Here is a 27,027-nt window from a genome sequence, read left to right on the forward strand (position 1 = left end):
AAGTAAAATTTTAAAGAGCAAAAACCGATTGGCTGCTGTAGGTCACATGGAAAGCAGGAAGCCAAGTCGTCTGGACTTGTGGTTGGCAGCAGGTAGTCTTTATATCTGCCCCATGTACAACTCAATAGTCCAAGTTTTGTGTAGTAAAATGATCCTGTCAGGGTCTTGCCACTTCGTTTCAAAAGGATAATCGGATAAGGCTAAAGATACGTCTTGTCCAAATAAGTAGAATTCACAGCTGTAGCGGTCACAGAAATGTAGCCATGTACTAAAATCAAATGGAATATTACATGACATATAATCATGAGACGCGGTGCTTGACCCAGATATGGATTACAGACACTGGAAAAAGAAGGAATCCGACCGGAACCGGTTCCACGGCTTATTTTATGGATAGTTTGTGTAGTGGACTGGGTCCTATACCAGAATACGCCCCAGTTTCCTGGAGGGGGCTGATGGCTCACCTCCTGCCCAGTGATTATGGTCCCAGAAAGATGTGACCCTTTAAGTACAATGGCTGGGATTAATGGGATTTTGTATGGCACTACTGGCCCATTAAGACCCAGCCAAGGACATAATATACTATTACAGAGACTTCGGACCATATACCTTATTCGGCAAAGGACATTGAACTATCTACCAAAATTCGTGGCTTTTAATATATTTTCATGTATTATGTATTCACCTTGTATGCAGCATTCGCCTGATTGTTCGGTAAAATCACTCAGTTTATTATACGAGTGAAACTACCGAACAATCAGACCACCCCAGGAGGAAGTATGCCTCCAATTACCGTTCGCAACAATGTTGCAAACCGGTAATTGGCAATCCGTGCAGTATGGGCTTTGTTCTCTGGGTGGCCGCCATTCGGTTAACGAACACGTGACAGCGGCCATCTTAAACTCACGAAGAGCGGTGTTTTGACGTCGAGTGGCTGGAACTAAAATCGGACATTCGACCAGGCAAACACCGCTGAGACCTCCAGACTTCAATGGATCCGTGCCGAAACTACCGAACGGGCCGCCGTTCGGTAGAAATATTCATACGAACAAGGGGATTCAAATGAAGGCATGCAACAGCTATTTTGTTCGGTATTTTCATCCGGTTATAGGCACGAACTGAGACCGACCACAGGGCCAGATCTCATGGAACTGTTTTCAGCTACCTTACCCATGCGGTCAGTCAAAACTTTACCTTCCCATAACTCCCGAACCCCTGGTCTGATCTGGGTGATTTTTGGATATGTTCCTCACCCAGATCAGACCAGGGATTCGGGAGTTAGGGGAAGGTAAAGTTTTGACCGACCGCATGGGTAAGGTATTTAACCCCTTAAGGACACATGCCATGTGTGACATGTCATGATTCCCTTTTATTCAAGAAGTTTGGTCCTTAAGGGGTTAAAGGTGTACCTACCATATTTGGGGTACATCCAGGAATTGGCGAAAAGGATGTACATTATAATTGTGTTAACTGTTAAGCTAAGGGGAGGAGATGTGTGGGAGGAAACGTCTGTGATTGGTGCAATGTGTAAATAATGTGAATCCCTCCCTTGCATGGGAGAATGCTTTAAAAGAAGGTGGTTAGGAATTAAACTTCAGTTCTCCTCCTGATACTGTGTGTCGTCCAGTGATTGGGAAAGGTGATGGGATACTGTTGGATTTTATTGCGGATTGTGCTGGATATTCTCTTGGATTTGTTACTTGTTCCTGCATCCTCTTAATATATTGGTGGAGTTAAGCTGTGGGAAATCAGCTCTCCGCTACAGTTTGCATTCCACGTCTCAGTAACATGACAGCTAAAATTTTCCAAATACCAAGAAAAATCACCTCTCACAGTCTGATGCGATGACAGCACAGTTAGGGTGGCGCAGTATGCTGCGCACAGGAAAAGGAAATAGAAGTCAGTGTTTAGAGAGTGCAGAACACAGGAAAACAGAGTGCGGACAGGCTAGATCTCAGAAAGAGAACATAATGTGCAAAGAGCCAGAGAGCATAGAATGGGCTCAGAATGCACAGAGAGCCAAGGAGCGCAGAAAGAGCACGGCTCAAAAAGCGCAGAGAGCCGAGCAGTTCAGAAAGCACAGGGAGCGCCGAAAGCACACGGCTCAGAATGCACAGAAAGTGCACGGCTCAGAAAGAGCAGGGAGCCGAGGCGTGCAGAAACTGCGCAACTCAAATTGCTCAGGAAACCAAGGAGAGCAGAAAGAGCACGGCTCAGAAGGCACAGAAAGCGCACAGCTCAGAAAGAGTAGGGAGCCGAGGAGCGCAAAAAGCACACGGCTCAGAATGTAAAGTAATAAAATGTGAGCAGGATATTGCCTTGCTGCTGAGGGATTTGGATAGATTGGGGGACTGGGCACTAAAATGGCAGATGAAATTTAACGTAGAGAAATGCAAAGGTATGCACTTCGGGGTTAAGCATGCACAAGCAATTTACACCCTAAATGGTAGTGAACTAGGGATAACCACATACGAGAAGGATTTGGGAATTGTTATAGACAACAAATTAGGCAGAAATATACAATGTCAATCTGCCGTTGCTAAGGCCAGTAAGGTTTTGTCATGTATAAATAGGGGCATAAATTCTCGAGATGAAAATATAATTTTGCCTCTTTATAAATCGCTGGTAAGACCACACCTTGATTATGCTGTGCAATTTGGGCACCTGTTCTAAAGAAAGATATCATAGCACTAGAAAAAGTGCAGAGACGAGCTACAAAATTGATAAAAGGAATGGAGCATTTTAGTTATGAAGAAAGGTTAAAAAATTTAAATCTCTTTAGTTTGGAAAAACGGCACCTGAGAGGGGATATGATTATTATTGCCATTTATATAGCGCCAACAGATTCCGTAGCGCTTTACAATATTATGAGAGGGGATTTAACTATAAATAGGACAATTACAAATAAACTTACAGGAACAATAGGTTGAAGAGGACCCTGCTCGATCGAGCTTACATTCTATAGGAGGTGGGGTGTAAAACACATTAGGACAGGAATTTGCAATCAAATAAGGTGGGCTGCCCTTTAGGAGAGGGCAAGAGACAGGTATGTGAGGTAAGGGTTAGTCTTGGAGGCCATAAGCTTTCCTAAAGAGATGGGTTTTAAGGCACTTCTTAAAAGATGCAAGACTAGGGGAGAGTCTGATGGCGGTATGCAGGCTATTCCATAGGAAGGGAGCCGCCCGCGAGAAGTGCTGCAAGCGCGAGTTGGCCGTACGAGTGCGGACAACGGACAGGAGGTGGTCACGGGCAGAGCGGAGAGACCGAGAAGGGACATACCTATGGATCTGTGAGGAGATATAAGAGGGGCTAGAGTTGTTCAGAGCTTTATAGGTGTGAGTTAGTACCTTGAATTGACTCCTATAGGATACAGGAAGCCAATGTAAGGACTGGCAGAGGGGTGAGGTGTGAGAGAAACGACTAGAGAGGAAAATCAGTCTAGCAGCAGCGTTAATTACGCACTGTAGGGGTGCAGTACGGCTTTTGGGAAGACCAATCAGGAGAGGGTTATAATAATCCATGCAGGATATGACTAGAGCATGGACAAGCTCCTTGGTAGTATCTGGTGCAAGAAAGGGGAGGATGCAGGCTATGTTTTTAAGATGGAATCTACAGGATTTGGCAACATGCTGGATGTGAGGCTCAAAGGTGAGACCAGAGTCAAGTATGACGCCAAGACAGCGCGCTTGCAAGGATGGACTGATGTTGGTACCACAAACTTGAAGGGAGAGCGAAAGAGGAGGATCAGTATTAGGAGGAGGAAAGACAAGGAGCTCAGTTTTTGAGAGATTGAGTTTCAGAAAGCGGGAGGACATCCAGTCAGAGATGGAAGACAGGCAAGCAGTGACACATTGCAGGACAGCAGGGGAGAGGTCCGGGGAGGAGAGATATAGCTGGGTGTCATCAGCGTACAGGTGGTAGTGGAATCCAAAAGAGGTAATAAGTTTGCCAAGAGAGGCAGTATAAAGAGAAAATAGAAGGGGACCAAGGACGGAGCCTTGGGGCACTCCAACCGAGACAGGGCGAGGGGAGGAGGTATCATTAGAAAAAGACACTGAATGAGCGTTGGGAGAGATAAGAGGAAAACCACGAGAGGACAGAGTCACAGAGACCAAGCGATTGAAGAGTTTGAAGAAGGAGAGCATAACTTTATACAAATATATTCGGGGCCAGTACAAACCTTTATCTGGAAATCTATTCATAAACAGGGCTATACATATGACACGAGGTCACACATTTAGGCTGGAAGAAAGGAGATTTAATCTAAGGCAAAGAAAAAGTTTTTTTTTTACTGTAAGAGGATATGGAATTCTCTGCCTGAAGAGGTGGTTTTATCAGATGTTTAAACTGCAATTGGATAAATACTTGCAAAAACATAACATACAGGGATATAATTTCGAATTAGTGGGGTAATAGCTGCTTGATCCAAGGAGACATCGGACTGCTATTTTGGGGTCCAGAAGGAATTTTTTCCTAGTTTGTGGCAAAATTGGAAGCGCTTCAGACTGGGTTTTTTGCCTTCTTTTGGATCAACAGGAACAACATATGTGAGGAAGGCTGAACTTGATGGACGCAAGTCTCTTTTCAGCTATGTAACTATATACAGTAATACAGTACAAACCCTTAAAATCTCTAAATTTCAAGGTCACACTCATAAAATGTTCAATTTCAGGCCCATCAATATTATCTGGATTCCAGATATTCGCTTTGTCAAATGATCAAAGACCCATGCAGAAAGAGAATTAAAACAAACAAGGTTCAATACTGTGTTATCAAGTATCAAAATGCTTTAATATGTTGCACGTAAAAAGAAAAAAAAAAAAGAAGGACATCAATAGAGTCCTGCAGTCCCCAGTCCTTGTGGTAGAAACGGTGGACTAAGTAAAGTCAGAACTATGGAACATATAAATATAAAAAAGGGTATAGGGGGCGAGCCTGACTCTGGAGCATACGAGACGTGCTTTTTGGGAGCTCCTGAGAGAAAAAAATACTTGAAACCGGCTAAAATTATAAATATACAGCTCAAAGTCAAGCACGGAAAACACATGTCACAGAGGAAATTAAGAGTCCTGAAAAGCCGTTTCTACTGTCTGGCCCTGCAGCCTCCCTGTGACTACGGCCCGTTGGTTTGGAGAGGCGGACGATCTCCCGCATGGGACTGTGCTTCCCATCGTGTCTCTACTGAAGCCCTCTTGCCCCCTCCCACCCTCCCCTCTGGACCGGTGGGGAATTACCCAGTCCCTGCCTGGACCATTCCATTCATTGCAGTGGCACACCCGATCTCTGCAGTCCTTAAGATTGCGTGGTGAAACAAAGACGGCCTCGAAGTCTCCACTGACTCAAACAGGTCCAGGAAGCATTGAATAAGTGAAGAAGCTTCTAGGCCATATTTGAAAAGCTCTGCCAGGACTTCTAGGCTTGCTTAGCATGCCGCCAAATATTAGCGCATCAATTTTTGTATACTTAAACTATGTTACACTTTGTTGTTGCATATCTTTTAATTTTAAGTTATACAGCTGTATCCCATTTTTTATGTATCCATATATTGTCTTGTGTGGTATCTATCTGGGACGGCTACCATGGGGAGCGGTTTTCTTTGTAAGTTACGGTAAGTTGTATTTTATTTTTTGTTTTTTTGCTTGATTAAGCTGTGTTTTGTAGTACGTAGGTAGTATATTGATAATACAGTACTATAAAAGATTTTACCTAGAGAGAGTATATTAATAACTTACTAGAAACAGACAGCACCTAGGAAGTATATTAAGGTTACCTCACAAGCATAAATAACCACTATATTATTTAGTAGTGTATGGAACTATAATCGGACACTCAATGGCACGAATACCGCTGAGACTTTCACGTTCACGTAGGTTCGGTTCCATTCATCGATGAAGAGTGGCATTCAGTGGGATCTAACTCCCAAATGAGGGACACAAAACCAGCTAACATACGAACAGTTATAGTTATTTTTTTTTTTTTTTAATTCTTTATTTTTGCACACGATAGGTAAGGCAAGCATAATACAACCTGATGGCTTACGCAGAAGCCTCAATATAAAATATCAAACTTATAAACAGAAGAATTGGCATCAGCCCATATGACAAATCGTTTTATACATTCTGAACAACTTGCCCCCATCGAGGATTTTATGTTTTTGTACAGCTATATTATCGAATTACCGTATGCTCGTAGAAAATAGGCATAGCAAGAGTAACATGACCGCGTGGCTTGCGCAGAACTTGTAACTTGCACGAATTCCTCCGGAAATCCAAGGTGTTTCAGGACCGCAAACAGGAACTCCCACCTAACCCTATCGAAGGCTTTCTCCGCGTCGATAGAGATTACCAGAGAAGGCGTTCCAGTTGCTACTTGTTTCCAGATTAGGTCGACTGTCCGCCTAGTATTTTCAAACAACTGCCGACCTTGTATGAATCCCACCTGATCAGCATGGATAAGTGAGGTCAAGAGGGGGTTTAGTCTATCCGCCTGTATCTTAGCTAAGATTTTTAAGTCGTGATTTATCAATGATATTGGCCGGTAATGTTCGGGTAGGAGCAAGTCCTTCTCTGGTTTGGGTAAGAGGACAATCGTGGCCAACGCCATCTCCGGGCCCAATCGTCCCCCTTGCCTTAGGTAATTGAAGAGCGTCACTAGGTGAGGCGCAAGCTCCTCTCTGAAGACCTTGTAGTATGTCCCATCGAATCCGTCCGGACCTGGGGCCTTGTTTCCTTTCAGACTCGAGATTGCTTTGTCAACCTCCTCTATACTGATCTCCGCAGCCAGGGTTTCTGCTGCCTCCCGTGTTATTTTGGTCATACCCAATCCGTCCAGGTAATGCAAGATGTCGTTTTCCCCTCGTCCCTCCTGGGTGTGTCCGTCCGGGGTATGGTTATACAGGTGTTTATAAAAATCTTCGAAGACCCGTGCAATATCCGTCGGTTTCGTTTTGATCGTGCCATCCGGGTGCCTGATGGCCGCAATATGAGGTCTGGTTTGCCTGGGCCGCAACGTCCTAGCCAGGAGCGTATCCATCTTATTAGCCTTATCAAAATACGTACGTTTGGACCACGTCATGGCCCGAGCCGTGTCATCAAGTAGATGGGAACGGATGTCCCTCCTAACAGCTCCCAGTCTCCGGAATAGTTCCCTATCCGGGGCAGCTTGGTGTTTCTGCTCGAGGTTCCGCAATTGTTTGAGCAAGGCCTCCAGGTGTTGATGCTTCAGTTTCTTCCTCCTCGTGGCCAGTTTGATCAAGTGCCCCCTTATCACCGCCTTATGCGCCGCCCATACTGTGCTAATGCTCACGTCCGGGGTGGTATTTTCCGTAAAGTAATCCGTTAGAGCCGTACGAGTGTTCTCCGTGATCGACTGGTCCCTCAACAACGATGTATTCAGTCACCATGACCAAGGATTTGCGGTACAAAGATTGCCAAGGGCGATAGAGACGTCAGCATGATCAGACCAGGAGATATTTCTGACCTCAGATCTCAAGAGCCTAGCCATACCCGTCGCGTTGACCAAAAAGAGGTTGATTCTAGAGTAGGTTCCATGAGGGGCCGAATAGAACGTATAGTCCCTGTCCAGTGGGTGTTGCGCCCTCCATACGTCCACCAGACCCGTATCCGCAATAAAAGCCTTAAGCAGACGGTCCTGCCCCCCCCTACCATGCGATTTCGGGCCCCCGTCTCTCGAGCTTCTATCTATCACCGGGCACGGGGTAGCATTGAAGTCTCCTCCCATGAGGATCATGCCATACGGCAACGCTGCAACCTTCCCTCGGATCATAGCCCAAAATCCAGCGTCCGGTTGATTCGGGGCATAAATATTTACTAAATGAGTGGTGTGGGAGTGTAAGGTTCCGGATACGATTATGTATCGTCCCTCCGGGTCAACATCTTGGGCCACCATCTGGAAGGGGCAAGTGCGTTTAATTACTATGGCCACCCCGTTCCTTTTACGATGAGATCTAGCTTCAAAGGAACCCGTATATACATGGTCTCTTAGTCTAATAGTAGCCTGTCTAGGGAGGTGAGTCTCCTGTAAGTAAGCAATGTCTGAGTTCATCCGTTTTAACGCCCTGAACATAAGACGTCTCTTGTTTGGGGCATTGAGGCCCTTAACGTTCAGAGAGGTAAGTTTAATCGCCATCCAGAGACATGGTGACCCCTGCTAAGACAATATCTTCCTTGCATAGATCAGTAAGCATCAATCGGACATTAGGGTTACACCAAGGAGCCAGCCCCCCGCACCCCCCCCCCCCCCCCGGGGTCAAAGGAAGGAAGGGGACAAAGGGGAAAGAAAAAGAGAGACAAAGAAAAGGGAAAGGAAAGAATAACAAAAAAAACATCTGGACCACGTCCGATGTAAGAGAAATTCTGGTCTTATCAACTGCCAGAAAACAGTGGGTAGTGTGCTCCCACCTCCCCCTCACGATCTACGTGCAGAGGGAACCGAGAATCCCTAAAGCCCCGACCCCCACGCGCCCCACACAGTCTACTGAGACCCTTGCATGTCCCTGCTATTCATCCCCTTGGCCGTCCCCAATTCTCCCAAAGATGGGGAGTACAGTGGTGACCTCCTCATAGCGTCCTGGGTACCCAGAATTGGAATCCCTTCCCCCTACATTCCCCTGTCATACGGACAGGAAGCATACCCTGTCCCCCGCCACCCCTCCCCCCCCCCTCTGGAGTCCCATCCATCAACTTTCACTCTCTATCTTTACCCAAACGGACGGGGGAGTTATCACCTGTCGGCAGCACGCTTCCCGACCAATATCCCAATTGGCCAGTGACCTAAGGTGTACAGTAAGCGAGGGAGGTCCCTCTACAGTTTGATGCTACCATAGGGCACTCGGGACATAGGAGGAGTGATAAGGAACCCCCCTCCTCCCTCCACCTGAGCTCGCTATATGATGCAGCCGCCCCAATTCCTAAGGCTCCCCTCTCTCCCCTTCGGGGCAGGCAAAAGCTATTGAAGCATAGGCAGTACACCTTCCAGTATATAGTCACATGGCGCATACCGGCGACCACCTGTGCCCTAGAAGCTTCGTAAAAATTATATAAGCTTGGGTGCAATTGTAGAGGAGCACAAGTAAGAATGCATCTAACAATATGTAGGACCGTAATCAAAGCAATAATAAGTACAACAATTAAAGTACCATCCCAGAAACCCGCCCGTCTTAGGATAAACCAGGATCACACATGGCCCGAAAAATACAACATAACATTAACCATATTTTTATAATTTTATGCGCTTTTTTTTTTTTTTTCTTTTTTGGATCATTGTGTTTGTGCTTTGTTTCACCTCCTTTTGTTATTTGGTGTTTTGTACATTATTTGCGCGTTAATTATTAGCGTTTTTTATTTCTATTATTTTTATTTTTTATTATTATTATTTTTATTTTTTTTATTAAAAACATTTTCTTTTTTGTGCAACATTGTTGTTTGAATCCAGCTATATCGGACCCTTGAAAGCAAGACACTTTGTACCTGCGCAGTTTCGAATCTTAATCTGTGTACATAATCCCATTGGTGCAGTAAGACCCGCGTCTACACTAACCCATCCTCTACGTGATGATAGCTCTACTGTTTGGGTGTCGTGATAACCCCCTAGGACCCCCCAGGGAGAAGAAAACTGTATCTTCAACATGGGCACTACCGAAACTAACATGTCCCCCGTTGTTCCAGTCACCCCCCCTCCCTCCTGCCGAAGAGTCTAGACATGAGATGCCGTAAACTGCCCCCCCACCCCCAAAATGCAGAGAAAAGCAACAGAATATTTTGCCATATGCAAAATAGGTTACAGTAGGTCGTACGCCCGGCATTTGCTATCATTGCTTAGTATATTTGTAATGTGCTTGCTCTCTCATGGCCTATTGTGTACTTCAATGTTCAACTATCAGGATTTTGAAGTTATTAAAATGTTCCAGTTAATTTGCTATGGTCAAATTTATCTCCATCTATTCTCCCCCTCTTACTTGATGGTCACTGTAATAATAATTTTATCGATTTTTAACACTTTTTTCATCTTTTTTTTTTTTTTTATATAAATTTTTAAATGAAAGCCTTGTTTTCCAAACACAACCACTAGACTCCACTCTCCCGGGGGCGCCGTCATCCCTAGCCACCGAACGGAGGGGCCAACACTGTGGGGATGCGACTACAAGAGGAGACGCAAGGGCCCACCGGAGCCCCCCGCAGCCAGGGACAAGGGCGCCCCCCAGGGGAGAGCAGAGACATTAAACACAAAACAATCAACACTGCATTGGTAAATTCGAGTAGATCCCAAGCGGAAGACCAAACCCCTCACTCGCTGAGAGTACTTCACCAGGGGAGTCCCATAGGGAGCCAGGCCAAAAGCATGCCGCTACCGAGAGCAGGCGAGTACTGTACCCCTTCCCCCTCCCAAGCCATGCAAAAAGCGGCCAAAAAGTAGGCCTCACGTCCCAGTAAACCTCCCCACTCTGGTGGTGCGGTATCGGTGTTCCCCGCAGCCCCGGCGTAACGGGAGGCGAGCATCCCCCAAAATCTCAAGCTGTAGGCAGAAAGGCGATTAGGGGAGGGGGGGGGGGACGCTCCAGAAGACCCACGGCCGAAACACAAACCCAAACACTTAACGTGGGACCTCTCCCCGTCCCCCACCCCAAGTAAAGAAGAAAAGATCCGGAGAACAGCCTCCCTCGGGCCCCATGCCATCAGGGGAGAGAGAGTGAAGGGACACCAGCAGCCATTTCATACGATACCATCAGTAGCTATCGGCGTCTTCCCGATCCCGCTCCCTGCCACTCCGAGGAAGGTCCTCCGGGTACAGAGCCACGCTGGGAAGGTCAGTGGGCGGTTGAATTCCAAGGCCGCTCAGTAGACGATGGGGATCCCCTCCCGGCGTAAGGATGTGAGCCCGGTCGCCACGAAACACCATTAACTTGAAGGGGAATCCCCATGCATATTTTATGCCTGCAGTCCGTAGTGCTTCAGTAATAGGCCGCCAGTCCCGCCTTCGTTGTAACGTGGACGGAGCCAGGTCGTGAAAGAGGGACACCACCCTGCCATCATACCGTATGGGTACCTCGCGGCTCTTTTTCATAAGTGCTTCTGCTTGGTGCGGTAGTACAGGAATCGGATGATGACATCCCGTGGGGTATTTGGATCGTTCCTGTGGCCCCTCAGGGCTCTGTGAGCCCGCTCCATGTGCCAGTGTTCTTCCGGAACGTGCGGGAGCAGAGGCTTCAGGATGGTGAGTATGATCCCCTGTAGGTCCTCATCCGCTCCCTCAGGCGAATATTGTTTCTCCTGGACCGGTTTGCCATGTCTTCGAAGGCAAGGTCCATGCCCACTATCTGTGCCGAGATGCTGTTCACCCTCTCCACGACAGCATTGTGGGCCTGCGTTGAGGCCTCCACTCGGTCCTCGAGTTTGGCGGTACGTTCACCCAGGGCCCCGATCTCAGCCTGCAGGACTGCGGTAGACTTAGCGATTTCGCCCGCAAGGAAAGCCCTCACCTCCGCTAATTTTGCGAGGACTGTGTCCCGATCATCCGGGGAAGCCTCCCTGTCAGTACGGGGCGAAGCCTGCGGGGTCGAGCCAGCGCCATCTTGGGTCCCCACGCGGCCCTGTTTTTGCGCCGACATGAGGTCGAGAACTGTGCCTCCGGAGTCGGTGCCCCTCTTCGGCTGCTTCTTAGAAAGCCTCTTATCCATCTCAGGAACCTCCTCAGGGTAAATATTCAGGCAAAAGGTCGCTTTTGTAAGCTATTAGGGCGCGTTTCGCCGGGAGCTCTAGTGAGACACGTCTAGTCTCATCGACGGTCAGACCACGCCCCCCAGTTATAGTTATTTTATTATGTTTCATACTCCCGAAAGAAAGACTGCTCAGCCTGAATTCATGGAACTCTTGAGCAAGCGCCTCGTGTGCGGTCGGTCTAAACTATACCCCGGTTGCGTTTTGGCTGTGTTCATGGAATCTGGGTGCTTTCTGGATATGTTGGACACTTTGATCCAGTCTATGCGGGGATACCTCATTGTAAAGTGTGTATTTTGCTTTGTATGTCTTGGACCTGAGGGTTAATATAATTATTAGTGTATTTTAGAACAGTCTCCTCTCAGGTCCAGTGGGGAAATGCCCCTGGAGTGTGTTACATAAGACACCTTGCATGGGGACACACATAAAAGGCAGTGTGTGACTCCCACAACAGCATGTCAGCCAGTTACTTGGGGGATTGAGATTATTCTGCTGAACTGCGCTTTCTCTCCTGCGTCACAGAACACCAGTGGAGATATTGGATATTATTGCAGCTCCGCTACAATTGGTGGCAAGCGACGGGATACAAGCCTCGCAACAAAAGGAAGCAGTGTTTGGATTATACGAATGGAAAAGTGAAGCAGCAAGTTCGTATGCAGTTCGGTTATACGAATGACCTGATGAATGGAGACGAGCTACTCAGCGCTGAAATTAACAACATTGAAAGAATTATTACAAGCAAGGGGTAAGATTGCCAGCAACAAAGTGAAAGCTATTCTTATCGCTGAGTTGATGGAGGGAGACCGAGCCAGCAGCGCTGCACCACCACCAGATATGGCTGAAACAGAGTTTGCGAGGGAGGGGATGACAAGGCTGGCATTCTACAGTGAAACACCCTCAAACTAAACTGTGACAAGAGTAATGGCAGACATACAGGACTACATATTGGCCAGACAGCAGCAAGCAGACCGGCAGTCCAGCGATGTCTGCCAGCACATGGGGAAGCCAAAAATCCCCTCTCATGCATATAAGTCTTTGACACAATGATGGATTTCTTCAAGGCTTCGAGAGGTTGTGCCACCTACACATCGGTTGTGAAGGCTGGGTACCCTTGTTGGCAGGTAAACGGTCTGGACCGGGTTAAACAAGCCATATTAGCACAGTATGCTATCACACCCAAGGCATACCGACGCCGATTCTAAAAACTGAGAAAGGAGGAGAAAGATTCACATGCAAAGTGGGCATGTAGACTCCAAAGAGCCGCCATGGGATGGGACCAGGCTAACCAAGCCACGACCATGTAAGAACTACTCCAACTTATCCTCCTGGAGCAGTTCTTCAATGCACTAGTACCAGAAGTACAGGAGTGGGTAAGGGACCTTACCCTCACAGACACCACCTAGCTGGCAGACGAACACCAAAACCCCCAATTATTCTCTAGACCAGATATACCTACACCAGCACCACAGCTTCAAGGAAATACGTTTATAGGACCACTATAGGCACCCAGACCACTTCAGCTCAATGAAGTGGTCTGGGTGCCAGGTCCACCTAGGGTTAACCCTTTCTGCTGTAAACATAGCAGTTTCAGTAGAAACTGCTATGTTTTCTTTAGGGTTAACCCAGCCTCTAGTGTGTCTCATTGACAGCCACTAGAGGCGCTTCCGCGCTTCTCACTGTGATTTTCACAGTAAGAAGACGCCAGCATCCATAGAAAAGCATTGAGTATGCTTTCCTATGAAATGGCTGAATGCGCGCGCGGCTCTTGCCACGTATGCGCATACAGCCGATGACTGGTAAAGGAGGAGGAGATTCTCGAGCACCAAGGGAGCCCGGCGCTGGAGAAAGGCAAGTGTTTAACCTCTTCCTCTCTATCCAGCCCGGCGGGGAGGGGACCCTGAAATCAGTACCCCGATTTCAACCTCGCTCCAATATTAGATGCCATCAGTGCCAACAATTGGACCATGTACTGAGAGAGTGCCCCCAGAACCAGAACACATGGTTTCATCCCGGTCAACACACCATAAACAGAGCAGCGGCCCACTATCAGATGGAGACCACTACCCGTGATCCAGCTCCTAACTACACCGAGGAACAACTGGGTGTCTTGCACAAAGCCGAGCCTATCCAGGCTGCGTCCGACAACCGGCAGCACCACCGACAAACGGTATGCTTGGAGGGGAAAAAATGTTTAGGGGCTCCCAGACATGGGCTCTACTTTAACACTAATAAAACGCTACCTGGTTCCAGACACCGCACGTACAGGAGGATCAGTGGCAGTACGGGTGGCAGGGGGAGCCGTACTGCGCCTACCCACTGCCCGGGTCCATTTGAATTGGTCTGTGGGGGAAGGAGTTGTGGAAGTGGGCTTGATGCAGGAGCTACCCGCAGTATGTGCTCCTTGGAAAAACTAACTGTGACAAACTACCCTTTGACACTGGCTTTTGGAGAGGCCTGCTTGCCAGCCTCTTGCCCTGTGACTATGGCTCTGGGGTGCTTTGCCATTTAAAAAGTCTATTTGGGCCTGTTGGATTTTTAAAACACTTTTTCTGCCCCTTCAAATCCATAGGAAAATGTGTCCCAGGGACACTGCCAGACCAGTTGAAACTGGCTGATTTGTCCCTCCTCAATCTCTCATCAGCCCTTGCTACTGTTTAACCATATGGCGTTCCAACTGTATTCGTGAGATCTGAGCACTTTTCGGACATATTGAGCGCTCAGATCCAAGCTATCTGGGGATATGTTGGACATATATAAACATGATATTATAAGAGTTATGCATTTTATGTGGTTTTTGTAACAGTTTTGACTTAGAGATATTTTCTGTACCTGGAGATAATTGGCTTACCATTGGGCAGGAAAAGCCATGCTTGCTGTCGGTCAAATATTACTTCCAACTATCTTTCGAACCACTGGGCCAATTCGGATGATTTTTGAATATGTTTGTTCACTGATTGTGCTTGTTCAGAAAATATATGGAAATTGCATGTATACTTTTGAAGTTATGAACATTGTGTAAAACTGTTTATTTTCTGCCTGTGATAATTAGCTTAGCCCATTGTGTTCAGTAATTATATCACAAGCAGAGGGGAGGGTTTGTGTGCCTTAGCTGGGAGTGTCTGACTGTACTGTAATATGTTGATTGGCTGTTGTAGCCCTGTGTCCTGTGTACCACACGGTCCACGTGGGTGGTAACCTTGTGGGAAAACCTGTATAAAAGAAAGTCCCGTGTGCTCATTAAACCAGTTCTACTTGACCCTCAACTCGCAGCCTTGACTCGTGTTTGGAGGGGACAGCTATAATCACTACAGGGATTTCTATGCTCTGCATATTCCCTTAGCTACTGAGCTCTTGTAAGAGCTCTTGTTCCTGATGCTGCTTCGCTCTACAGAAGGAAGAGGTTCACCCACTGGAACCTGGAGCCTGGTCATAAGTCCAGGGTGGATAGCAGACGGCGAGATTCCAGCCCAGCAGCGGCGGTTTGTGGAGTCTGCAGTACTTATGGTCCTTTGGTGAGCGCTAGGAGCATCCTTTCTACGGTCCAACTTTCAGCTAGCCTGGAGGCAACCGTAACACTAACTTCTGCTTTTGTGCCCCCAACCTTCACCCCAGGAGACTTACCCTGTGACCACCTGGCAGCAGGCTTGCACCATGGACCAACAACCACACTCTGAGGCTCAGGTAAGTAACAAACCCCCACCCATAGAGAACCTTTCCTGGGATGCCCTAGCTTTATACAGGTGTATAAAGATCGGGTCACGTCCAGTCAGGCAGGCAGGCAGGATTTGAGGGGGAGGGATACTCCTAGGACAAGGGATTGCTCTATAGGAACTCTGAGAGGGTAGTGGCTGGGTCTGTACCGATCCCCATGAAACAGTTGGTAGTTTCCCAGAAGTATAGACAAGAGTTACTCCGGATAGCACATGATATTCCACTATCCGGGTACCTACGCGTCAGCCGGAACAAATACCGACTGACACAAAGTTTTTTCTGGCCAGAGATTTCTAAAGATATTCGCCAATATTTTCAGACATGCGACACATGTCAGATGGTAGGTAAGAATGGAGACCGCCACAGGGCGTAACTTCCCCCTCTTCCCATTATTAAAGAGCCCTTTAGTAGGGTCGCCGTAGATCTTGTCAGGCGCTTAACTAGACCCAGTCCTTACAGCAAGAAATACATCTTGACCATGGCAGACTATGTTACTAGATATCCAGAGGCAGTGGCGCTGACCAATGTCCACGCTGAGATGATCACAGATGCTCTGATGCAGATTTTCTCTCGCATGGGATTTCCCAGAGAGATCTGAGATTGGGGTACTCAAATCACCGCAGAGGTCACCCACTCCCTACACCACCCAGAGTCTAATTGTCTCTGCAAACTATTTAATGGAACTCTAAAACAGATGCTCTGTACGTTCATAGATACTAGCAAGGACTGGGAGAGGTTCCTACCGCACCTACTATTCACATATCGGGAGGTGCCCCAGGAATCCACCTGGTTCTCCCCAATTGAACTACTGTTCGGAAGGCGGGGGCGGAAGGGGCCCCTAAATTTAATTAGGGAGCATTGGGAAGGGGATGTTAGCACAGGCAGTACCCTTGTTCCTTATGTGTTGGAATTTAGGGACCGCCTGGAGGAGTTAACGCAGGCTCTGCGAGCTAACCTCCAGGTGGCCCAGAAGCACCAGCGCACTTGGTATGACAGGAGAGCAAAGGACCGCAGCTTTCACGTGGGACAGAAGATGTTGATTTTAAAACCTGTCCGCAATGATAAGCTGTAGGCCGCCTGGCAGGGCCCATAACGGGTGGTGGAACAGAAGTGTGACACCACCTATGTGATTGGCCCTTTCTCAGGTGTCGGGGGGCGATGCATGCTCCATGTGAAAATGCTCAAACCCAACCATGAGTGAATGGAGAATGTGGCAGCTATCTGCGCCCCAGTCTCCGAAGGATTTCGAGAATCTTCCCCTACCAGACCTCCTAGGGGAAGAGGATCAGACAGGTAACCTGGGAGACGTACAGTTAGGAGAGCGTTTAAGAGTTCTGCTGAACTCTGCTTTCTTTCCTGCTTTACAGAACACCAGTGGAGATATTGGTTTTATTATTGCAGCTCCGCTTCAGTAGTGTAATTAGTCTGGGTATTACGTAATTAGTCTGTGAATACGTTCTATTTTATCTCAGTATTGTAATTTGGCAGCATATTATAAAATGTTACCTCGGTACCATAAATTGGCAGGTCCTGAAAGGGGTTCACTGCAACAAGAATATCTCCAATGTAGGTCTGAAAAACATAAATATAACCTTAACGTAGAAGTAGTTTGTCCATCTCTGGATTATTTTAGATCAGTCCCTATAGACTAGAGTGAATCAAGGGCAAGAAGCCAGTAAACAATTCCTATTGCCGGGCTGCTACAGGAGGGGCTGCATGAGATCAGAGCCTTGGTGGGTGCAGACCATCGTAATCGCTACCTCGTGGTAATGGCACTTACTAATAAGTCAGAGCGTAGCTGCCAGTATTCCCGGCATGCCTTTTGGAACTGAGTCCCAGGACTGGAAGGAGCAATTACTGTGGTCTGTACCCACCGAAGGTGAAGAACTTATCATCAAGTAATGTCATTTCCATCCAGGAATCCTAGACCCCTTTCTTGCACACACATCACACGCAGCCAAGGCACACTATGGGGGGGTTGAGAAACTCTCACATTAAATCCACATGGAAGAACTGAGGCAAGCAGCCATGAGTTGGGATTTCGGAATCAGTAGGATGTAAAAGTGGTTACTTTGATATTAGATTCTGGCTAGCTTGAAGTGTAAGGGCTCTGATTTTGGGATTAGATACTGAGGCAGGTAGGGGCGCATGGGCTAAAATTTGAGCTTAGGTTCAGGGGTTCAAGTGCTAATTTGTGGTGTCATTTTGGGGTTCAGGGTGGGATGTAGGTTTAGTTGGTGCTTTGATTCTAGGAATAGTTTAGAGATTCAGGGGCTGGGATTTGGGGGTTCAGGGGCTAGAAAGGGTTATTTTGGGGCTATGGGGCTGGATTTGGGGTTAGTTTGAGGATTTGAGGATAATTTGGGGATTCAGGGACGGTATACGAGTTTAGTCTGGGGATTCAGGAGCTGGAATTTGGGTTAGTTTGGGTGTATAGTGGGAGGGATTCGTGGTTAGTTGGGCTGGGATTTTGGGTTCAGGGGCCGGTATTTGAGGTTAGTTGCCGGGATTTAGGGTTAGTTTGGGGTTCAAGGGCTGGGATATGGGTTTCAGGGGCTAGAATTTGGGGATAGTTTGGGGGTTCAGGGGGCTGGGTGTTCAGTGAATAGAATTCGGGGTTAGTCTGGGGTTCAGGGGCTGGTATTAGTTTTGGGGTTCAGGGGCTGGGAATTGGGTTCCAGGGGCTAGAATTCGGGGATAGTTTGGGGTTCAGTGGCAGGGATTCGGGGTTAGTTTGGGGTTCAGGGGCTAGGGGGTTCAGAGAATAGAATTCGGGGTTTGGATTTAGGATTAGTTTGGGGTTCAGGGGCTGAGATTTGGGGTTAGTTTGGGGTTCAGGGGCTGGGGGTTCAGTGAATAGACTTTCGGGTTAGTTTGGGGTTCAGTGAACAGAATTCGGGGTAAGTTTGGGGATCAGGGGCTGAGATTTGGGGTTCAGGGGCTGAGATTTGGGGTTCAGGGGCTGAGATTTGGGGTTCAGGGGCTGAGATTTGGGGTTCAGGGGCTGAGATTTGGGGTTCAGGGGCTGAGATTTGGGGTTCAGGGGCTGAGATTTGGGGTTCAGGGGCTGAGATTTGGGGTTCAGGGGCTGAGATTTGGGGTTCAGGGGCTGAGATTTGGGGTTCAGGGGCTGAGATTTGGGGTTCAGGGGCTGAGATTTGGGGTTCAGGGGCTGAGATTTGGGGTTCAGGGGCTGAGATTTGGGGTTCAGGGGCTGAGATTTGGGGTTCAGGGGCTGAGATTTGGGGTTCAGGGGCTGAGATTTGGGGTTCAGGGGCTGAGATTTGGGGTTCAGGGGCTGAGATTTGGTGTTCAGGGGCTGAGATTTGGTGTTCAGGGGCTGAGATTTGGTGTTCAGGGGCTGAGATTTGGTGTTCAGGGGCTGAGATTTGGTGTTAGTTTGGGGTTCAGGGGCTGGGGTTTGGGGTTAGTTTGGGGTTAAGGGGCTGGGGTGCAGTGGCTGGGATTTGGGGAGTAGGGGCTGAGATTTGGGTTCAGGGGCTGGGGTGCAGTGGCTGGGATTTGGGGAGCAGGGGCTATTTGGGGAGCAGGGGCTGAGATTTGGGGTTCAGTTAGGGGATCAGGAGCTGAGATTTGGGGTTAGTTTGAGGATTTGGGGATAATTTGGGGATGCAGGGACGGTATATGGGTTTAGTCTGGGGATTCAGGAGCTGGAATTTGGGTTAGTTTGGGTGTATAGTGGGAGGGATTCGTGGTTAGTTGGGCTGGGATTTGGGGTTCAGGGGCCGGTATTTGGGGTTAGTTGCCGGGATTTAGGGTTAGTTTGGGGTTCAGGGGCTGGGATTAGTTTTGGGGTTCAGTGGCAGGGATTTGGGGTTAGTTTGGGGTTCAGGGTCTGAGATTTGGGGTTAGTTTGGGGTTCAGGGGCTGGAGTTTGGGGTTCAGGGGTTGAGATTTGGGGTTAGTTTCGGGTTCAGGGGCTGGGGTTTGGGGTTAGTTTGGGGTTCAGGGGCTGGGGTTTGGGGTTAGTTTGGGGTTCAGGGGCTATTTGGGGAGCAGGGGCTGGGATTTGGGGTTCAGGGTTTGGGGTTCAGGGGCTGAGGTTTGGGGAGCAGGGGCTGGGATTTGGGGTTCAGGGTTTGGAGTTCAGGGGCTGAGGTTTGGGGTTCAGGGGCTGAGGTTTGGGGTTCAGGGTTTGGAGTTCAGGGGCTGAGGTTTGGGGTTCAGGGGCTGAGGTTTGGGGTTCAGGGGCTGAGGTTTGGGGTTCAGGGGCTGAGGTTTGGGGTTCAGGGGCTGAGGTTTGGGGTTCAGGGGCTGAGGTTTGGGGTTCAGGGGCTGAGGTTTGGGGAGCAGGGGCTGGGATTTGGGGAGCAGGGGCTGGGATTTGGGGAGCAGGGGCTGGGATTTGGGGAGCAGGGTTTGGAGTTCAGGGACTGAGGTTTGGGGTTCAGGGACTGAGGTTTGGGGTTCAGGGACTGAGGTTTGGGGTTCAGGGACTGAGGTTTGGGGTTCAGGGGCTGAGGTTTGGGGAGCAGGGGCTGAGGTTTGGGGAGCAGGGGCTGGGATTTGGGGAGCAGGGTTTGGAGTTCAGGGGCTGAGGTTTGGGGTTCAGGGTTTGGAGTTCAGGGGCTGAGGTTTGGGGTTCAGGGGCTGAGGTTTGGGGTTCAGGGTTTGGAGTTCAGGGGCTGAGGTTTGGAGTTCAGGGGCTGAGGTTTGGAGTTCAGGGGCTGAGGTTTGGAGTTCAGGGGCTGAGGTTTGGGGTTCAGGGGCTGAGGTTTGGGGTTCAGGGGCTGAGGTTTGGGGTTCAGGGGCTGAGGTTTGGGGTTCAGGGGCTGAGGTTTGGGGTTCAGGGGCTGAGGTTTGGGGTTCAGGGGCTGAGGTTTGGGGTTCAGGGGCTGAGGTTTGGGGTTCAGGGGCTGAGGTTTGGGGTTCAGGGGCTGAGGTTTGGGGTTCAGGGTTTGGAGTTCAGGGGCTGAGGTTTGGGGTTCAGGGGCTGAGGTTTGGGGTTCAGGGGCTGAGGTTTGGGGTTCAGGGGCTGAGGTTTGGAGTTCAGGGGCTGAGGTTTGGGGTTCAGGGGCTGAGGTTTGGGGTTCAGGGGCTGAGGTTTGGGGTTCAGGGGCTGAGGTTTGGGGTTCAGGGGCTGAGGTTTGGGGTTCAGGGGCTGAGGTTTGGGGTTCAGGGTTTGGAGTTCAGGGACTGAGGTTTGGGGTTCAGGGGCTGAGGTTTGGGGTTCAGGGGCTGAAGTTTGGGGTTCAGGGGCTGAAGTTTGGGGTTCAGGGGCTGAGGTTTGGAGTTCAGGGGCTGAGGTTTGGAGTTCAGGGGCTGAGGTTTGGAGTTCAGGGGCTGAGGTTTGGGGTTCAGGGGCTGAGGTTTGGGGTTCAGGGGCTGAGGTTTGGGGTTCAGGGGCTGAGGTTTGGGGTTCAGGGGCTGAGGTTTGGGGTTCAGGGGCTGAGGTTTGGGGAGCAGGGGCTGGGATTTGGGGTTCAGGGTTTGGAGTTCAGGGGCTGAGGTTTGGGGTTCAGGGGCTGAAGTTTGGGGTTCAGGGGCTGAAGTTTGGGGTTCAGGGGCTGGGATTTGGGGTTCAGGGTTTGGAGTTCAGGGGCTGAGGTTTGGGGTTCAGGGGCTGAGGTTTGGGGTTCAGGGGCTGAGGTTTGGGGTTCAGGGTTTGGAGTTCAGGGGCTGAGGTTTGGGTTTCAGGGTTTGGAGTTCAGGGGCTGAGGTTTGGGTTTCAGGGTTTGGAGTTCAGGGGCTGAGGTTTGGGGTTCAGGGGCTGAAGTTTGGGGTTCAGGGGCTGAGGTTTGGGGAGCAGGGGCTGGGATTTGGGGTTCAGGGTTTGGAGTTCAGGGGCTGAGGTTTGGGGTTCAGGGGCTGAGGTTTGGGGTTCAGGGGCTGAGGTTTGGGGTTCAGGGGCTGAGGTTTGGGGTTCAGGGGCTGAGGTTTGGGGTTCAGGGGCTGAGGTTTGGGGTTCAGGGGCTGAGGTTTGGGGTTCAGGGGCTGAGGTTTGGGGAGCAGGGGCTGGGATTTGGGGTTCAGGGTTTGGAGTTCAGGGGCTGAGGTTTGGAGTTCAGGGGCTGAAGTTTGGGGTTCAGGGGCTGAAGTTTGGGGAGCAGGGGCTGGGATTTGGGGTTCAGGGTTTGGAGTTCAGGGGCTGAGGTTTGGGGTTCAGGGGCTGAGGTTTGGGGTTCAGGGGCTGAGGTTTGGGGTTCAGGGGCTGAGGTTTGGGGTTCAGGGGCTGAGGTTTGGGTTTCAGGGTTTGGAGTTCAGGGGCTGAGGTTTGGGTTTCAGGGTTTGGAGTTCAGGGGCTGAGGTTTGGGGTTCAGGGGCTGAGGTTTGGGGTTCAGGGGCTGAGGTTTGGGGTTCAGGGGCTGAGGTTTGGGGTTCAGGGGCTGAGGTTTGGGGTTCAGGGGCTGAGGTTTGGGGTTCAGGGTTTGGAGTTCAGGGGCTGAGGTTTGGGGTTCAGGGTTTGGGGTGGATCTTACATAGATATTCCGCTCCAGGAAGCGCATCTTTAGAAGTTCCAGGAGTTTGGTCTCGTCCAGTTCCGGCAGGAGAGCAGCGTCCCCGGGACCGGCGCAGGACTCCAGTCGCTCCATGGCCAGCCCGAGCATGTGGCAGGGAATAAGGAAAAGTAGAACGCAACGCCCACATTCCACCACCAAACCACGCCCACATCGAAGCAGGACACGCCCTCATCCTACAGGTAACAACACCAGCTACCACGCCCTCTCCGTGTAACCACGCCCTCCAGGTGTAACCACGCCCATTCCAGGTAACCACGCCCTGGTTCATATTAGAACATTTTCACCCAAAACTTCATATTAACCCTTCATTCCCACTCTCTAATATTAACCCTCTCATTCCCACTCTCTAATATTAACCCCCTCATTCCCACTCTCTGATATTAACCCCCTCATTCCCACTCTCTGACATTAACCCCTCATTCCCACTCTCTAATATTAACCCCCTCATTCCCACTCTGATATTAACCCCCTCATTCCCACTCTCTGATATTAACCCCCTCATTCCCACTCTCTGACATTAACCCCCCCATTCCCACTCTCTGATATTAACCCCCTCATTCCCACTCTCTGACATTAACCCCCCCATTCCCACTCTCTGACATTAACCCCTCATTCCCACTCTCTGATATTAACCCCCCATTCCCACTCTCTGATATTAACCCTCTCATTCCCACTCTCTGACATTAACCCCCCATTCCCACTCTCTGATATTAAACCTCATTCCCACTCTCTGACATTAACCCCCCCATTCCCACTCTCTGACATTAACCCCCTCATTCCCACTCTCTGATATTAACCCTCATTCCCACTCTCTGATATCAACCCCTCATTCCCACTCTCTGACATTAACCCCTCATTCCCACTCTCTGATATTAACCCTCTCATTCCCACTCTCTGATATTAAACCTCATTCCCACTCTCTGACATTAACCCCCCCATTCCCACTCTCTGATATTAACCCCCTCATTCCCACTCTCTGATATTAACCCTCATTCCCACTCTCTGATATCAACCCCTCATTCCCACTCTCTGAAATTAACCCCTCATTCCCACTCTCTGATATTAACCCTCTCATTCCCACTCTCTGATATTAACCCTCATTCCCACTCTCTGATATTAACCCTCTCATTCCCACTCTCTGATATTAACCCTCATTCCCACTCTCTGATATTAACCTCTCATTCCCACTCTCTGATATTAACCCCATCATTCCCACTCTCTAATATTAACCCCTTAATTTCCACTCTCTAATATTAACCCCCTAATTCCCACTCTCTGATATTAACCCTCATTCCCACTCTCTGTAATTAACCCCTCATTCCCACTCTCTGATATTAACTCTCATTCCCACTCTCTGATATTAACCCCTCATTACCACTCTCTGACATTAACCCCTCATTCCCACTCTCTGATATTAACCCCCTCATTCCCACTCTCTGATATTACCCCCTCATTCCCACTCTCTGATATTAACCCCTCATTCCCACTCTCTGATATTAACCCCCTCATTCCCACTCTCTGTAATAAACCCCTCATTCCCACTCTCTGATATTAACCCCATCATTCCCACTCTCTAATATTAACCCCCTAATTCCCACTCTCTGATATTAACCCTCTCATTCCCACTCTCTAATATTAACCCTCTCATTCCCACTATCTGATATTAACCCTCTCATTCCCACTTTCTGATATTAACCCCCTCATTCCCACTCTCTAATATTAACCCCCTCATTCCCACTCTCTGATATTAACCCCTCATTCCCACTCTCTGACATTAACCCCTCATTCCCACTCTCTGATATTAACCCTCATTCCCACTCTCTGATATTAACCCTCTCATTCCCACTCTCTGACATTAACCCCCCATTCCCACTCTCTGATATTAAACCTCATTCCCACTCTCTGACATTAACCCCCCCCCATTCCCACTCTCTGATATTAACCCCCTCATTCCCACTCTCTGATATTAACCCCCTCATTCCCACTCTCTGAAATTAACCCTCATTCCCACTCTCTGATATTAACCCCTCATTCCCACTCTCTGACATTAACCCCTCATTCCCACTCTCTGATATTAACCCTCTCATTCCCACTCTCTGATATTAACCCTCATTCCCACTCTCTGATATTAACCCTCTCATTCCCACTCTTTGATATTAACCCTCATTCCCACTCTCTGATATTAACCTCTCATTCCCACTCTCTGATATTAACCCCATCATTCCCACTCTCTAATATTAACCCCTTAATTTCCACTCTCTAATATTAACCCCCTAATTCCCACTCTCTGATATTAACCCTCATTCCCACTCTCTGTAATTAACCCCTCATTCCCACTCTCTGATATTAACCCTCATTCCCACTCTCTGATATTAACCCCTCATTACCACTCTCTGACATTAACCCCTCATTCCCACTCTCTGATATTAACCCCCTCATTCCCACTCTCTGATATTACCCCCCTCATTCCCACTCTCTGATATTAACCCCTCATTCCCACTCTCTGATATTAACCCCCTCATTCCCACTCTCTGTAATTAACCCCTCATTCCCACTCTCTGATATTAACCCCATCATTCCCACTCTCTAATATTAACCCCCTAATTCCCACTCTCTGATATTAACCCTCTCATTCCCACTCTCTAATATTAACCCTCTCATTCCCACTATCTGATATTAACCCTCTCATTCCCATTTTCTGATATTAACCCCCTCATTCCCACTCTCTAATATTAACCCCCTCATTCCCACTCTCTGATATTAACCCCTCATTCCCACTCTCTGATATTAACCCCATCATTCCCACTCTCTAATATTAACCCTCTCATTCCCACTCTCTAATATTAACCCCTTAATTCCCACTCTCTAATATTAACCCCCTAATTCCCACTCTCTGATATTAACCCTCTCATTCCCACTCTCTAATATTAACCCTCTCATTCCCACTCTCTGATATTAACCCTCTCATTCCCACTCTCTGATATTAACCCTCTCATTCCCACTTCCTGATATTAACCCCCTCATTCCCACTCTCTAATATTAACCCGCTCATTCCCACTCTCTGATATTAACCCCTCATTCCCACTCTCTGATATTAACCCCATCATTCCCACTCTCTAATATTAACCCCTTAATTCCCACTCTCTAATATTAACCCTCTCATTCCCACTCTCTAATATTAACCCTCTCATTCCCACTCTCTGATATTAACCCTCTCATTCCCACTCTCTGATATTAACCCTCTCATTCCCGCTCTCTGATTTTAACCCTCTCATTCCCACTTTCTGATATTACCCCCTCATTCCCACTCTCTAATATTAACCCCTTAATTCCCACTCTCCAATATTAACCCCCTAATTCCCACTCTCTGATATTAACCCCCTAATTCCCACTCTCTGATATTAACCCTCTCATTCCCACTCTCTAATATTAACCCTCTCATTCCCACTCTCTGATATTAACCCTCTCATCCCCACTCTCTGATATTAACCCTCTCATTCCCACTCTATAATATTAACCCCCCCATTCCCACTCTCTGATATTAACCCTCTCATTCCCACTCTCTGATATTAACCCCCTCATTCCCACTCTCTGATATTAACCCTCATTCCCACTCTCTGATATTAACCCTCTCATTCCCACTCTCTGATATTAACCCTCTCATTCCCACTCTCTGTCATTAACCCCTCATTCCCACTCTCTGATATTAACCCCTCATTCCCACTCTCTGATATTAACCCCCCACTCCCACTCTCTAATATTAACCCCATCATTCCCACTCTCTGATATTAACCCCCTCATTCCCACTCTCTGATATTAACCCTCTCATTCCCACTCTCTAACATAAACCTCTCATTCCCACTCTCTGATATTAACCCCCTAATTCCCACTCTCTGATATTAACCCTCTCATTCCCACTCTCTAACATAAACCTCTCATTCCCACTCTCTGATATTAACCCCTAATTCCCACTCTCTGATATTAACCCTCTCATTCCCACTCTCTAATATTAACCCCTTAATTCCCAATCTCTAATATTAACCCCCTAATTCCCACTCTCTGATATTAACCCTCTCATTCCCACTCTCTAATATTAACCCTCTCATTCCCACTCTCTGATATTAACCCTCTCATTCCCACTCTCTGATATTAACCCTCTCATTCCCACTTTCTGATATTAACCCCCTCATTCCCACTCTCTAATATTAACCCCCTCATTCCCACTCTCTGATATTAACCCCTCATTCCCACTCTCTGATATTAACCCCATCATTCCCACTCTCTAATATTAACCCCTTAATTCCCACTCTCTAATATTAACCCCCTAATTCCCACTCTCTGATATTAACCCCCTAATTCCCACTCTCTGATATTAACCCTCTCATTCCCACTCTCTGATATTAACCCCCTCATTCCCACTCTCTGATATTAACCCTCTCATTCCCACTCTCTGATTTTAACCCTCTCATTCCCACTTTCTGATATTAACCCCCTCATTCCCACTCTCTAATATTAACCCCCTTATTCCCACTCTCTGATATTAACCCCTCATTCCCACTCTCTGATATTAACCCCATCATTCCCACTCGCTAATATTAACCCCTTAATTCCCACTCTCTAATATTAACCCCCTCATTCCCACTCTCTGATATTAACCCCTCATTCCCACTCTCTGATATTAACCCCATCATTCCCACTCTCTAATATTAACCCCTTAATTCCCACTCTCTAATATTAACCCCCTAATTCCCACTCTCTGATATTAACCCTCTCATTCCCACTCTCTGATATTAACCCTCTCATTCCCACTCTATAATATTAACCCCCCCATTCCCACTCTCTGATATTAACCCTCTCATTCCCACTCTCTGATATTAACCCTCATTCCCACTCTCTGATATTAACCCGCTCATTCCCACTCTCTAACATTAACCCCCTCATTCCCACTCTCTGTCATTAACCCCTCATTCCCACTCTCTGATATTAACCCCTCATTCCCACTCTCTGATATTAACCCCCCATTCCCACTCTCTAATATTAACCCCATCATTCCCACTCTCTGATATTAACCCCCTCATTCCCACTCTCTGATATTAACC

The 27,027-nt window shown here is 48.3% G+C and overlaps 1 protein-coding gene across 1 annotated transcript in view; it reads right to left on the minus strand.

The window, feature by feature from the left end:
* LOC134610515 (myosin-IIIb-like) overlaps window positions 1-22,014 on the minus strand; it is a 301,018-nt gene extending 279,004 nt beyond the window's left edge. Inside the window, exons 1-2 of the mRNA XM_063453481.1 lie at window positions 21,887-22,014; window positions 16,953-17,018 (exon numbers count right to left, since the gene is read on the minus strand). Coding sequence (XP_063309551.1) covers window positions 16,953-17,018; window positions 21,887-22,000 — 180 coding nt within the window. The 5' untranslated portion in view covers window positions 22,001-22,014. The remainder of the gene's footprint in view (window positions 1-16,952; window positions 17,019-21,886) is intronic.
* Window positions 22,015-27,027: the final 5,013 nt, after the last annotated feature.

This window comes from Pelobates fuscus, chromosome 5 (genome assembly GCF_036172605.1).
Source record: "Pelobates fuscus isolate aPelFus1 chromosome 5, aPelFus1.pri, whole genome shotgun sequence".
Taxonomy (NCBI): domain Eukaryota; kingdom Metazoa; phylum Chordata; class Amphibia; order Anura; family Pelobatidae; genus Pelobates; species Pelobates fuscus.